The sequence below is a fragment of the Ammodytes marinus genome (assembly GCF_949987685.1).
Source record: "Ammodytes marinus genome assembly, chromosome: 19".
NCBI lineage: Eukaryota > Metazoa > Chordata > Actinopteri > Uranoscopiformes > Ammodytidae > Ammodytes > Ammodytes marinus.
Window position 1 is genome coordinate 19,223,617 of NC_137223.1, and position 14,983 is coordinate 19,238,599.

Consider the following 14,983-nt stretch of genomic DNA (forward strand, 5'->3'; position numbering starts at 1 on the left):
TTGCCCCACAATTGGACTCACCTTCACCTACTCATATTAGGGTTGTAGCATCGATTCTTGTTTTACTGTGAATCACGATTTTTATCCTCAAGAATTGATATCACGGTTCTCTCACACAATTATTTTGTTTGCAACAAAAGCATTTACTGACAATTAGACACCCTTAAACATGACATTAAAGTGCTAGACCTCGAATTAAAAGTTTCTTCTAACATAAAAAGTATGTATAAAAGTATTTACAATGTAAAGTAACAGCTTTAGAATACATTTAAAAAATAAATAAATAGAAAATAAATAGAACCCAGTCCATTTGTACAATCAACCACTGTATTTAAAACTTCTTTGATAAGAACGACAGGATCAAAATGTCATATATGAATCCAGATCACAATTTGTTTTACAGTTAATTGTGCAGCTGTACTTCTTATGCACGACACAATCACAATCCATCTCAAGTTCAAGTTTGATTGAAGTTTAGGTAAGGTTAGCATTAGGGCTGGGTATCGTCAAGGACTTCGCGATACTGTACGTATCACGATACACTGGTCACGATACGATATATCACGATATATTGCGTATCTTGATATATCACGATATATTGCGATATTCCATAAACAAGTTGCCTTGTCAAACATAACAGCACAATATAGTGATAATTGTACAGACAAATGAAGTCAAAACTATTTCATTCACAACTTCCTTTACTATTTTTCTTCCTTTTTTTTGGTTTTGGCAAATTATCAAACACTGCTGCAGCTGCCATAACATCAAAATAACAAATCCAATTCACTCTTGTACTAACTGTACAGGACACAATGAAAATGAAAACACATCAGTGTGCTTTTGTGACACAGTGAATCTTAAGTATTTTTATAAACAAAACTGATCTAACTTCAATAGTCAGTATCCTAGAGGCTCAGGCCTGACAGCAGACATGGGTTTGAATCTGACCCGTGGTTGTTTCATTCCCTCTCTGCCCCACTTCATATCTGTATCTCTGCACTGTCAATAAAGCCATGAAAAGCAAAAAAAAAAAAAAAAAAAAAAAAATCATAAAAAAATTAATAAAAAAAAATCGATATTTTGATATAAAAATCGATACTGATATCGGGAAACTAAGTATCGCGATATATCGATATTTCGATTTTTGACACAGCCCTAGTTAGCATAGTGGCAATTAGCTATTTATACTGAATGAGACTGTCGGTTAGGAATAATTAGTTATAGACTTATGAGTCTTAGGGCCAGTTTCACAGACATGGATTAAGCCTAGTCCTGGACTAAATGGAATTTTGAATGGAGATTGTCCATTGAAAGTACAATTTAGTCCAGAACTATGCTTAATCCATGTCTGCGAAACCGGCCCATAGACATATAAGACGTTGTATAAATTCAGTCACGGAAAAATTAAATCAAACACTACATTCTTCATCTTATGCTTATTTTCCGTTATAAAAAGGAAATATATATTTTTTAACTAGATATGAAAGCCATTAGAAGTGCTCTAGGTGATCCGTTTAGACACCAACTTCCTCTCTTAACACCTACTCAGAAATAGAGAAAGCGTGGCAGTTTGAACGCACACTCAGTGAGAGAAACACCGGAGATTAGAGAGGAATGTGCCAATGCTTTAAGTGCAGCTATTTCTACTAACATTTTATTGATAGCCACCGTAGCCTCGAATGTCCCACTGCTTTAGCTAGGGAATGCCGTTTTCATTTCTAGATTTTGTTATGCCTTGCTACATTGAGGGGAACTGACACATTGCAACAGTTTGGGTAAGGATAAATGACTGCGGGTTGTCTTCTGATCTCCTATTCCAACTGTCACTTCATCTGACGTTTTTAAGAGGATCAAGTGGCACGGAGTTGGCGGAGGATGCGACCACGGATCAGAGGCAAACCCCGACAAACTGAAATAACCCCGCTCAGGGTGGAGACGACAACACGGTAAAAAAGACTATGCACTCCTGCTTTGAGATCCTCGATATTTCACCATTTTATTCTTTAGGTGATTTATCTCAGGCAGCAAGCTAGATGAGGAATGATATGCAGGGCCTTCTCTTACATTCCCATAAGCTCTTCAAGTTTGAAAAATAATTCCTGCACTGTCACACAATTTCCTCTGATACACACCTCCACCTGTAAGCGGAGTTGGAGCCTCTCCTTCTCCTTGCGGTCCAGAGCCCTTTTCACTTCTTCAACCTCGCTGTAGACTGAAGTCGTGCCCAGTTGGGCTCGCAGGTCCGCCACTTCTTTTTCCAGGCTCGAACGATCTATACACATAACCAAAATGGTTAGAGCTAGGATTGATTTCTACATGCAGAGGCAAGAAATACACAGGAAATGCCTCCTACAGAAATGCCAACTGCCTTGGCAATATTTCTGTGAATTACATAAATAGTGCAGGTTTAAATAAAAAATAAATTTGAAAACAATTGCCATTGCTTATTGAACTACTAAATTACTTAAAATTTCATAAGAACCTGTCATTTTAGAACCCTAAAAATCAATCATTTAACATAAAACGGAGGGGCACCAATAGAATTTCAATACTGTTATCTAATATTTTTCTTCTTTTATGATCATATGTTTCACATTATTCTTCTGCGCTGTTTTTTTATTTCTATAGGGCTAATCAATTCTTCTTGAATCCTTTTTCACAACATTCCACTTGTCCTGTCTTCACTATTGACGGCCTTGTATCTCTCAGACCTCTTATTCACACTGCTCTATAATACAAGCAATAAGACATAATGCCGGCTTTTTCTAGACACAGAGTTGTCATAGCAATCTGTTAACCCATCAATTCAACCTTCATCCAAATCCCCTCTGTCCTCCTGTATAAATGTTTGTGTTCACTAAGCGTTCATTAGGTTTAATTTTATTTCGTCACATACACAATTGCACAAGGAAAATGCGCAGGGAAATTCTTATGTACCTGTCCGTCTATACACAAGTAATGACGGAGACAACACAATAAACAGAACAGTAACAGAAACAGAAATGCAACCAACAGATAAACAAGTTCAACAATATAAAGTGCAAGAGTAAAATAAATAATAATGGTTGGTTGGTGGGATATGTGACATTGCTCATTTTAACAGATGTGCAGAGCTATATTCAGTACCTGGTCCTCGCTGTCCACCTGTCCCCTCCTCCCTGTAAGTGTGGTTGCCAATGGACTGAAAAGGTTCCAGACGGCTTTTCTGAAGTTCGGTCTTCTCCTTCCTCGTTCTCAGCAGCTCACCTCGCATGTCCTCTACCTGGGGATTGACAGAGACAGAGAGAGACAGAGAGAGAGACAGAGACAGAGACAGAGAGAGAGAGAGAGAGAGAGAGAGAGAGAGAGAGAGAGAGAGAGAGAGAGAGAGAGACATCTGACTCAGGCTACCCCCAGGGATCTCCAAAGTTACATTCAAGACTTTTTACTACCTTGTTAATGCCACTTAAAATGTAATTTATTGCCAACGTCAGGCCATACTGGCAAAAGTAGGAAGGAAATTATGGAAATTCTGACACAATTTAAAAAACTTTACATAAAGAACATTAGTTATAAACTCACATTAATATACTCAAATTGATATAGGGGAGAACGGAGTAAATTGTCACACGGGTTGGTTGTCACAATCTTTATATCTCGGAACCAGAAGGCGCTGTCTGTGAAATTTTGGTATGTAAATATCCACAACTGGGATCAGAGGTCACCTTCATAGTCTTCCTCAGAGTTATACTGCTGAATTTGAGGTGAGAGGACTGTTAGTGTTTTTCATGTCAAATTGAAAATATTTAGCTCCTCAGTATTTTTCTTCTAGGCTTTTACTCAATGGGTTTATAACAAAACACTTGTTACCCATAACAAGTGTGAAGGGTAAACTATAGTTTAGATTGTGGTTAGCAAGCTAATTAGTTGTCAGATGGTTGTTGGCCTTGATGCTAGCAAGAAATTCAAGTTGGGGTTGGTCGTCACATTTTTTGGGGGGTTGGTTGTCACATGTTATCCAAAGGGTGCAGCCAGGAAAGGAACCGAATAACAAAATAAATTGTCAAGCTGTGTCCTCACTGACACCCCAGAGAAGGAGAGAATAGAGCAGGAAAAGGCAGCTAGCATGCAAAAGAAAAAAGGGCAACAAAATCAAAACAACCCAGTGCATCCCAAACTAGACCAGCTGCCAAGGCTACAGTAAGTTATGTAGGCCTATTTGTCAACTTGACAATGCAATTACACTTTCAAATTTAGTTCTGCTATCTTGCCGTCTTTTTAAGATTATTCCCATTAAGATAACATTGTGACAAACAACCCCATAGTGTGTGACAACCGACCCCTTGATGGGGTTGGTTGTCACAATGTGTAAGGGTGTCTTTGACGATTAATTTCTTCTTTATTACAATAAGATATACAAAGTGAGGGGTACACATTTCAAGCCAACACCTTAAGCTTCAATTTAATGTAGGAATGACTATTGAAAGATGTTTAGGTGATGAGGAATTCTCACTAGAGTAAAAAGTGTGCCTACTTACCCCGTTCTCCCCTACTATAACAATCATTTTGGGAAGTATGCGTAAACTCTTGTTACATAACAAACTCTTGCCAAGTATTTAAAATGGCAAAAATTAAGAGCTTTGTGAAGGAAGTTCAATACTTTATAGCAAAATTCAATACTTTTAAAAGCATTAAAAAAAAACATTTAATTAAAATGTATCAAAATAAGGCCTTATACCCTGTTGACTGACAGACAGTGAGTCAAACAGCACTGGAGTTCTCCTACTTGTTTTGTGTCTCTTGGGTTTTACTGTATGTGTGTGCCTATACGCTGGGGCACAGTACACACAGACCCAAACAAACCTGTTGATCGAGGGACTCTCTGCTGTCCTCAGACTGTTCCAACAGTCTTCTAGCCCTCTCCATTTCCTGCTCCATCTAAAAGAGGAGAGCATAACATTAACAGTGTCTGTCAGGAGGACAATACGATAATGAGCAAGTGTTTTGAAAATGGATGTGGAAGCAGCAAGAGCCTGGTGTGATGTGTTCAAAGGTTCAGAATGAGCAATATCCTAGAGGAAATCATTAGCAATAGAGCATTTATACATTTAGAAATATATACCAATTCAGTTAAGGCGGAAGTATCTAAGTGTCAGGAAGGGGCTCTATTCAAGTTTTGTCTAGTCAAAGTTTTGATATACTTTATACTACCTGGCTAAGTAACATTTTGAATGCTAACTACTACTGCTTCCAACTTCACTTAAAGATGCAGAAAAAATGAGGCAACACTTTCCACAAAACGAATCTACTCGTTTTAATACTAAGAAAAACCCTTTCGGTAACGCTTTATATTAAGGTTCTTGTTATAAGCCTTAGTAAATAGGTAATAAGGACCTTATTAGATGCTTATTAACATTAATTTGTGTTAATAAGACTATATATAAGTGTTAATAATAACATAATAAACATGTTGACAGTGTGATTATAAGACTTTTATAAGCACTTATAAGACACTTCTTAACTATTAATTGATTGCTTAATATCATTAATAAAAGTCTTATGAGTTTCTGATAGCTGTTAATAAAAGCGTTACAAACCTATTTATTGAGTCTTACTAACTTGCCTATTATGTCATTGTTAAACCTTTACTAAGCATTGTTTGTTGCTTTATGAAGGTAAACACATCTTTATTAATCAATTAATTGCAGTTAACTATGCTCTATGAACAATGCTTATTAAGGTTAATAAGTCCTTTATTAAACACTTTTTAACAGTTCATAAGTACTATATCTTGTCAAGGAGGATACAATGAGAATTAGAAAAACGACATGTAAATACAATGTTAGAGCGGTGAAGGTATTTGATTAGTTTTAATGTTTTTCTTGTTGAAGTACCTTCAAAAATAAGTTTTCTGAGTTTGGTTTGCAGCGCCATATCTTAGTAGGCTAAAGTCACTGATTTTCATCCCTCTTTCCAAAATGTTGTCTTTTGGCATGTAGCATAATGAGTGCATAATATATTTGTTTTTGCTCTTAAGTGATTATTTCACCTCTATGTGTGCGCACACATGTTGAGTGAGTGTTAAAATTAGATGCCCCGAGAACGTAGTGTTTTTTTCACAATCTATGATGAATATGACTCGTATGATCGGTTTGCTCAAATCAGATCCTTAAAGGGCTTTTATTTTGAAGGTAGTTGTAAAACCGGAAGTTCCGTGTATGCAAGTCGCTGATGGCTTGACGCCAGCTTGACGGCCATGCTTGACAAAGTGTTTCACGAAAGTAAGGAGAACATGTCGGAGTCGTCAGCACGGTCAGCACCCCAAACCAGGTCTCTGAAAAATAAGAGGGTGAGGTCCGAACTGGAGGATGACTCTTCTGGTAAGTTTAAGAATGTAATGTTATAGTAACGTTAGCTGGTTCTAGCTTGCTAGTTGTTTGCCTAGCTTACATTACTTTCTTTCAGAAGCTTTGGTGGGCTTCCTTTTTGAGCTAACGTTTAGCTTACACTATCATAAAAACTGCAACCAAACGTATCTATTAACAGTTGTGTCATGCTAGCTTGTCAGGAAGGGGCTAAGTAATGCTAAATTGTTATTTCTGTGCTGACCCAGATGCTGCCCAAATTGTCCCAACTGCCAAACTGGGTCTACAGAAATATAAACATGAGCTGGCCAGGTTTAAATTAGAATGCCAGGATGTAAAAATAAAAGACCTGACAACGGAGAGAGATTTATTTCTTGAAGGGACAACTATCTGAATGAAAGAAAATATTTACTTTTTTCAAACAATTTTCTTTGATACTGCACCCCTTTTTGCAGATTCCATGTCCAAATGACTTAAATGCTTAGTGTAACCTGTCTGCTATCTGTCTAATTGTGATCAATGTTTCTTTGTGTTGTCTTTTTACAGTAACAAGATAGACCAGCCTGACTCAACCTTCCCCTGAGGCTAAGGAAAAGCCCGACTCAGAGTCAAGTCCGTTGTCGTCTGACTCCTCTGACCCCTCCTCAGACAATGGGAAGAGGAAGAGGAAGTATAGCAGAAGTCAGCATTGTACTGTTGCAGAGGGGGCCAGCAGAAGAAGGCTTTTTTTTTTTTTTTACCACATACTGTATATAAAATGATCTATTTTTGAATTGTATTACTTGATTTTATTTCAATACATTTTAAACATTTAAGCCTGACCAATTTTCTTACTATTTTGTTGACACAATCGGGGAACGGTGGGACTTGAAAATATTCCCACCTCCAAAGTGGGGAATGACAAAAAAAGTTTGAGAAACACTGGGTTAGCATCTATTAGTTGCATGTGGTTTTCTGCTTGTCCTATCTGCAACAGTATAATGCTGACTTCTGATACAGCAACGTCTCGCCCAAATTCTTATAGTGATGATTGCCATCTCCATAAGGTTACAGATTCAATATGCAGAAGCAACTCATACAACCCCACGTCGTTTTATATTGTTTTACCTACAACAGAGTTTTTTTTATTATTGTTTGATGAAAGTTTTTTTTTGCTCTACTCATTTAATTGTTTTGTTGTTCTTATTCATTTAATATTTTAAATTAATAGTCTTAATCATTGGACACTTAAATTGATGTCAGGCAGCATTTTTATTTTACAAAGGTATTTATTTTTTTACATTTAGTAAAATGTTGTTCATGAAAGTTCTGGGAAACAAACAAACATGTTTACAATTGCACAGTTGTTAAGTGTTTTTTTTTCTTTAAAAGTAAGTTTTTGTGCTTCACCTCTGTAACATTGTATTTACATGTAGTTTTTTTAATTCACATTGTATCCACCTTGACAAGATATAGTACTTATTAAAGGATTTATTAACCTTAATAAGCATTGTTCTCGCTTTAGATCAGGTACCTTCAAAATGCATTATTACCTGTTTAATAAAGGACTTATTAACCTTAATAAGCATTGTTCTCGCTTTAGATCAGGTACCTTCAAAATGCATTATTACCTGTTTAATAAAGGACTTATTGGACTTAATAAGCATTGTTCTCGCTTTAGATCAGGTACCTTCAAAATGCATTATTACATGTTTAATAAAGGACTTATTGGCCTTAATAAGCATTGTTCTCGCTTTAGATCAGGTACCTTCAAAATGCATTATTACCTGTTTAATAAAGGACTTATTAACCTTAATAAGCATCGTTCTTAGAACATAGTTAACTGCTAATAAACAAATAATAAAGGTGTGTTCACCTTCATAAAGCAACAAACAATCCTTAGTAAAGGTTTAACTATGACATAATAGGTAAGTTAGTAAGACTCAATACATGGGTTTGTAACGCTTTTATTAACAGCTATCAGAAACTCATGAGACTTTCATTAATGCTATTAAGCAATCAATAAATAGTTAAGAAGATTCTTATAAGTGCTTATAAAAGTCTTATAATCACACAGTAAACATGTTTATTGTGTTATTATTAACACTTAAATATAGTCTTATTAACACACACTGATGTTAATAAGCATCTTATAATGTTAATAAGCATCTTATAAGGTCCTTATTACCTATTAACTAAGGCTTATAACAAGAACCTTAATATAAAGCGTTACCACCCTTTCCTATATGGGAACATATATACAGTATATATTCACCTTGACCTTCTCCCTCTCTGCCTTCAGTAACCTGGCTGTCATGGCCTCCTCTCTCTCATGGGCTTGAACTTGCTGTCTCCCCGCAGCCTACAAAACAGAGTACAGTATGTATTAACACCAGAGGACACATACGAGGGGAAGTGTGCGGAGTGCAACATGAGGAGTGCTATTGCATCACAACATCTCCTTCCACCACGTCTCCCTTGGAACAAGACGGTGGCCCCATGGTGAATGTGTACGATAGCCTAGATCCCACTCGATTGTGAGCAGGCTGCGGTGATGAATGACTAGCAATAACATCTACCCAAGTGACTCATCATCTATTTGATTCACATCACAGCGGGCCCATCGGTGGGGAATAAATGTGCCCTCTGCTCTGCCTCCTCTCCTGCTCTTTAGTAGTAAAAGAGATTATTTTCCTCTTCATTTCATCTCGCTTGTTTATTTACCCTTAATTTTTTTGGACAATTGCATTGCTTCCCATCGCCTCAGGGCTCTGCTGGTGTCCCATTAGGGCACTAAGAAAGAGAGGGATGCAAATGAATCGGTAGCTTCCTATCCTTACACTGAGTTGAAACCATAGTGAGGCTTAACGTGAGGTTGTCAGTCTGGATGCAGCTACACAGTGCCCCTCTGTGGTCTGCTAGAGAACTGCAGCAGGCATAGGAGATGGAAAGAAGGCTGATGCTATGACATCGATTACCGGTAGCTTATGCAAAAAACCCCGTCCTTAAAATCCAGCAACCAAGAAAGTAAAGCTCCCTTCTTTAAAATAAAAAGAAGAGAACATTACGCTGATGATGTTTAATACGGATGAATTGTGTGGCAAATTGTAAAGTAGCAATGTAAGAGAGCAATAATACAAGGTAATGTGTTCTTTACCGTGACTGGGGCCCCAGCTATTGACATGCTTCTAGCGAGTGTGTAAGACTAATGACAGAGTTCATCCCGCTATTAATGCTTTAAGACGAACGCACGCCGAGAAAAGAAAAAAAAAACTAAACAAAAAAAACTTGACTGCTGTGAAATAGGGGAAAGCAGCAATTACTTGCTTAGCGACCATTTGCACTGCATCAAAGTAATTGCCTAGGTGTGCTTTATGGTCTCATAAAGCACAGTGGGAGGGCTGGGTGACAAGAGTGGGAACGTTGCTTTAACAAACAGAAGAGGAAGGCAGTGCATTGGAGAGAAAACCCTTCAGTAAAACACCGGGATATTTTTGCTGTGCGGTTGAATTCCAGCATATTTGATAGATAACAAATGTGGGCGCAGTAATGTATACTTATTATCTACTGCATACAATTGTGTGGAAGAATAGTTTAATATTCACACCAAGTATAGTTAACAGTTCTGGTTCTTGTCTGACTTTTTGAAGAAGAATTACTCAACAGAGATGAGAATGTCTCTACGCCATCAAGCCTTCTGCACCAGAGCTGGTAACCATAACGGCTGGCAATTGTCTTTTTTAATTGAACATCAAAAAACTGTGTAAATGTCAGTGGCTCATATTATTACTCAGGAATAACAAGCAGACATTTCGTGCTGGCCCTGTGTGGGTAGAAAGTACTGCTGCCTTGCTTCCTCTTCACTGCATCATCCAAATTGCTCCTGTTGTTGCTCCCGTCGGGAAAAAAAACTAATAAATTCACTGAATGCTCGAGTTCCTCGTATTACATATTCCTCGACTAGTTGGTCTGAGACACGTCAAAATAAGACGAGCAGTGCCGTCCCTTTTCTAAAATATTCAAAAGTTCTGCTTCTTCCATTTTCACCTTATTATCAAGGACAATTACAGTAAACGCAGGCACACACTAGTGTCGAACATTCATTGAACCGCTCATCTTTCTCATGGCTGGAACACACTGATTGGAAAGACTTAACAATCTATCAAACTGATGCTGCAAGGTTTACATTTTTTGGTCATTTGATAGACCAATATGATAACGATTTTTTTAAATTTTTAAATCAGGGTCTTCGTATACTTGAAGTCTTGATGCCATATGTGATATCTAATATTGCCTTGTTTGCATCTTGGGTGTGAGTGTATTGTGTGTATGCTTAATACGTAGTCAGAGTCTGCTTTAGTCGTGTCTCCTGTTGTTAAGTTCTAATCGTCACATGTGCTTGTTGTGTTTGTCTTTTCTGTAATGTAGGCTTTTGAATGACTTGTTTCTTTTAAAGTATATTATTAACCTAAAACATTTACGTCATCTTCATGTGAATCAATGTGTGTTGCCTCGGATGAGTAACTAAATAAGTCAAAGTCATGAGTTAAAGTATTGTAATGCTCCTGTTGTCTCTAGATCCTTTTTTGGTTTCCTCTTTGGATGTGAGAGAACGGGTGTGAGTGTCAAAACGGATGCTTGTGATGGAGTGATGTGGAGGAGTGTCACCTCCTGTAGATGGTCAGACATGGCGGCCCACTGCTCTGGCCTTCTCTCTCTCCCCACTCCGCTGCTTGGCTCAGCGTGCAGCTCTCGCTCCAACTCGTGCAGACGCCGCTCCACACGAGACGAGCCCTGTACACAGAGAGACAGGAGAGGACAGCCTGGCTCACGCAAAACGTCAACGGTGCAGGAATGGCAGAGCAAGATAATATGATAAGTGAGATGCCAGGAATATTAAAAGGGTGGGTGACAAAATATATATTACAGAACTGACTAAAGGTATTACATTCACGGTGCAGGAATCCCCCCGTCTAATCGAAGAAGCATCACAGCCGTCCGTAAGAGACGAGCTAATACCTTTATCTTGTCATGTCCGCAGGCGTGACAAGATAAAGAGTATTAAACACGCTGGCTGTCGTTTGGAGCGGCATATTTATCACAGTAGTGGTGATAGTGCAGTGATGTGAGGAGCCATCATCATGTGCCTTGATATTATACTGAAGCATTTGATGGAGCTGGACTTTACTGAAGAGGACACACATTTATCATAGACATATTCTATTCATTAAATATCTGCATATTGTGTTGCTTTTATTTATCAATAAATGTGATTGACGATCTAAAATTCAGGATGCCAACAATTTTCTTCTGAAGTCCTCAGAGCTGCAAAGAATACTTGAGTTATGGTGGTGAACTACACAGCTACAACTCACTGAGGCCTGTCTCGGGGAAGCTGTCAAGTGCCCTGAGAGGCTCTCCATCGCTCGCCTGGTTTCTACATCACACCTATAAAGAAATATATTTAAAAAATGACTATTCAAGCATCCAAAGGAAAAATATTTACACAGCAGAGTTCTCTGGACGTTTTAAAAATAATCGTATTACGGGACAGCATTGATCAAAATGTGAATTCATTATGTGGCGCCACTATAAAAAGTAATGCAGCTTCAGATGTTGAAATGTGGTGGGGTGGATCAATTTGGTCTGGTCAGCAGCACCATTTTTTAATATAACCTGAAAATGTCAAGTCCTAATGCATGTTGAGAGGAAGATCTGTTACCTCTTGACTTTCCAGTGACAACCCTTTAAGTTTTCGATTATATTTTTATCACTTTTATCATCATGGGGATTTCAAAAGCTTGAAAACCATACGACATGTGTTTTTTTGTACAGTGGATGAAAATAATGCAGAAACTCTGAGTGCGGACCAGAAAAAAAAAAATCAAGTTACCTATTTCTCCTGAGGACTTCTCTATCCAGGTCAGCAGTCAGTCTCTGCTGGTCACAACGCAGATCCCTCAGGGATTGGTGCACTGTGTGAATCTATGTGGGACCGCCACAGATAGATACAGAATACAAACAATTATACACGAGCAAAGCAAACGGTTGGCTATCATCGCCTTTACAAAGACGCACATACATTTACTACATCCACGGTGGAAAGCATAATCAAAAGGTTATTAGGGGCTCCTGAACAGACTATAGGAAATCACTAACATGACAGCTGATATGGATTAAATCTTATCAAGCCCCTTTAAGATGAATGTAGAAAAATGTCATGTTTATGTGGTTGTTTCAATGGGCCCTCTTGTGGGAACCTTCTGTAACTACATGTCACAGTAACAAGTGTTTTTGTTAGCAGTTTCCCTCTCTTACATCGTCTCCTTTCGGGCCGGCCTCCTTGAAGCGAACACCGGCTGACTGAGACCTCTTTCTCCTTCCTGGTGTGCTTGTGTAGTCCCTCAATGGAGAAGTCGGACAGAACCGCTGACCGTCTGAAATTACAGATATGCAGAACAGATATGTCAAAGTGTTAAAGCATGAGCCAGAGCTAGTTTAATGTGTCATTTTTTTAAAAATATTCAACTGTACACAAACACCAGATACGGTTTTAGAAATTAAATATCTTAATATATGAAATATATTAGTAAAATGTTCTAGGTGTTAGTGTTGTTTGTTTCAGCTGCTAATTGGGTTAAATGATTTAGAACAGAGGGTAGACTTGAGAACACAGTTGACAGCAAAATCTCTTTTTATTTTTCATACCTGAACCGGAGTCAGCTTCTAGGTCACTGGTATGCAGGGTGGAGGCCGAGGCCGAGGCCGAAGCACTGCGAGCCCCGTTGGACCTGCTCAGCCTCTGTGTCTGTAGCTGACTGATGGACTCCTCCAGGTTCTCCCTGAGCTGGTGCCAAACAAAGAGCAGAAATATGTGTGTGTGGAAGCTGTTTCCTTAACAAACTGAGAAAAAAACTGCTGTTTACTATCATCGAGAAGCAAAAACACATCTGGCAATGACCGATATCAGCTAAGAGAGGGATTTAAGAAAACACACACCACCTCACACTTTCTCCTCACTGATCTATAAAAAAGTTATTTTGACAACATGCGTTCCCTAGAATCACTGACCTTACCATTCAAATTAACCTTCTTTAAATCAAAACAGCTGCAATAAGTACCAAACAAAATGTTTTAGAGCTACAACATGCACTGAAACAAATCATCTCACATCAAAACATGACAAAATAATGTTTGTTTTCAAGGTTTGAAATTAACTTTCAAATAAAAAACATATACAACAGGTGTCTGACCAGTGCCATGGCTTCAGACTGATCGTCTGTATGGTCCCTGTATTGGCCCAGCATCCGGTCTACTTTGGTCAAGTTCCTACTGGTGTCCTGCCAGCAAAATAAAGAAAGAAATGTTTTTACAATTATTGAAATACGTTTAAAAAAGGATAGATATAAAATATAAAATAAAAACATAAATTACATTATATAATGTATTTTAAGTGTATGTGGAAGCTGATGTGCTTCTACAGCAAGTTTTGAATAAAGGTAAGTGGTGGAAGATTCTATTAAGATACATAATATGGGGATGTGGTAGGACTACAAAACACAGTAACGGGTCGGGCTGACTTTGGGGGTATGGTAGGACTACAAAACACAGACACACGTTTGCAGCTGGGTAAAATCAGAATAGACACAGATAGGGCAGAGCAGAGAACCTGTAAGGTATTTGCCAGTGTGCCAATCTTCTCGGTGATGTCCGCTACTCCACCATCCACTCCGCTCCCAGTGGCCCTGCCCCCGTCCCGTGCAGGTCTGCGGTGGGCTTCACGCCCCCGGTGCCTGTGCAACCGCGTCCTATCGTACGAGTCCGACTCACTGGATGTATCCATGTTTTGATACCGGGCAGGTCTAGACTTCTACGGTGGAGGCGACGTAAACCGGCTGGCAAAAGCTGACGATTGGTGTGTCCAGCACTAGCCTCGTCCACGGAAAACGCTAACTGTTGACAGCAACCTTAATCAGATTAACGCACAAACTAGGCTGGTTTCTAACTTTCTTTACAATACATATCTGTGTCATAGCTGGCAGAAGTAGCAGCTTTGTCATAGTAACCATAACAACCCGTTGAGACAGGAAGCTATCTAAGCAGAAAAGCAAAACAATTCAAACTGCCCTCTTCCCAATCAATCACTGTATTGTGCATTGTTGTGAGTGATGCTCCCCAGGCTAGCAACAAGTGGCAACTACTGTGAACGTTAGCTAGCTTACCCCCTACCTTAGCCAACTCATTTAGCCCCGTGACATTACCGTACAAACTGCAAACCCCTGTACGTGTCCAACGGAAAGGGGACATAAATGCTACCGCTATTACTCTTCCCACGAGACGTTGGTTTTGAGCTTTGAGAGTGATAACCAACAGAAGAACAACCCTTTGCTGTGCTATGGCAACTTGAACTAGCCGCGCCAGAGCAGGAAAACAAACGGACCACGGCGGCCTCAAAGGACGCTGGGAGTTGTATGCTTCCCGCATGGAGCAGTGAGGGAATTTCATATTTATGAACTACATTGTCCAAATGTATAGGTTTTGTGCCACCGCTGGCGCTCTTCAATTGAAAATGAACAGAAAAAATAATAGTTTATCGCACACGAAAGCAAAATAATAAATAAACAAAGTAATAGAAGAAAACATGACATTTGGTCATA

At 38.7% G+C, this 14,983-nt stretch overlaps 1 protein-coding gene across 1 annotated transcript in view; it reads right to left on the reverse strand.

Annotated features, from left to right (window-relative positions):
* cep128 (centrosomal protein 128) overlaps nt 1-14,375 on the reverse strand; it is a 49,031-nt gene extending 34,656 nt beyond the window's left edge. Inside the window, exons 1-11 of the mRNA XM_080048307.1 lie at nt 13,996-14,375; nt 13,580-13,666; nt 13,035-13,173; nt 12,645-12,763; nt 12,220-12,311; nt 11,702-11,774; nt 10,995-11,120; nt 8,602-8,688; nt 4,846-4,920; nt 3,130-3,265; nt 2,136-2,275 (exon numbers count right to left, since the gene is read on the reverse strand). Of these exons, the coding sequence (XP_079904433.1) occupies nt 2,136-2,275; nt 3,130-3,265; nt 4,846-4,920; nt 8,602-8,688; nt 10,995-11,120; nt 11,702-11,774; nt 12,220-12,311; nt 12,645-12,763; nt 13,035-13,173; nt 13,580-13,666; nt 13,996-14,169 (1,248 nt within the window). The 5' untranslated portion in view covers nt 14,170-14,375. The remainder of the gene's footprint in view (nt 1-2,135; nt 2,276-3,129; nt 3,266-4,845; nt 4,921-8,601; nt 8,689-10,994; nt 11,121-11,701; nt 11,775-12,219; nt 12,312-12,644; nt 12,764-13,034; nt 13,174-13,579; nt 13,667-13,995) is intronic.
* Nucleotides 14,376-14,983: the final 608 nt, after the last annotated feature.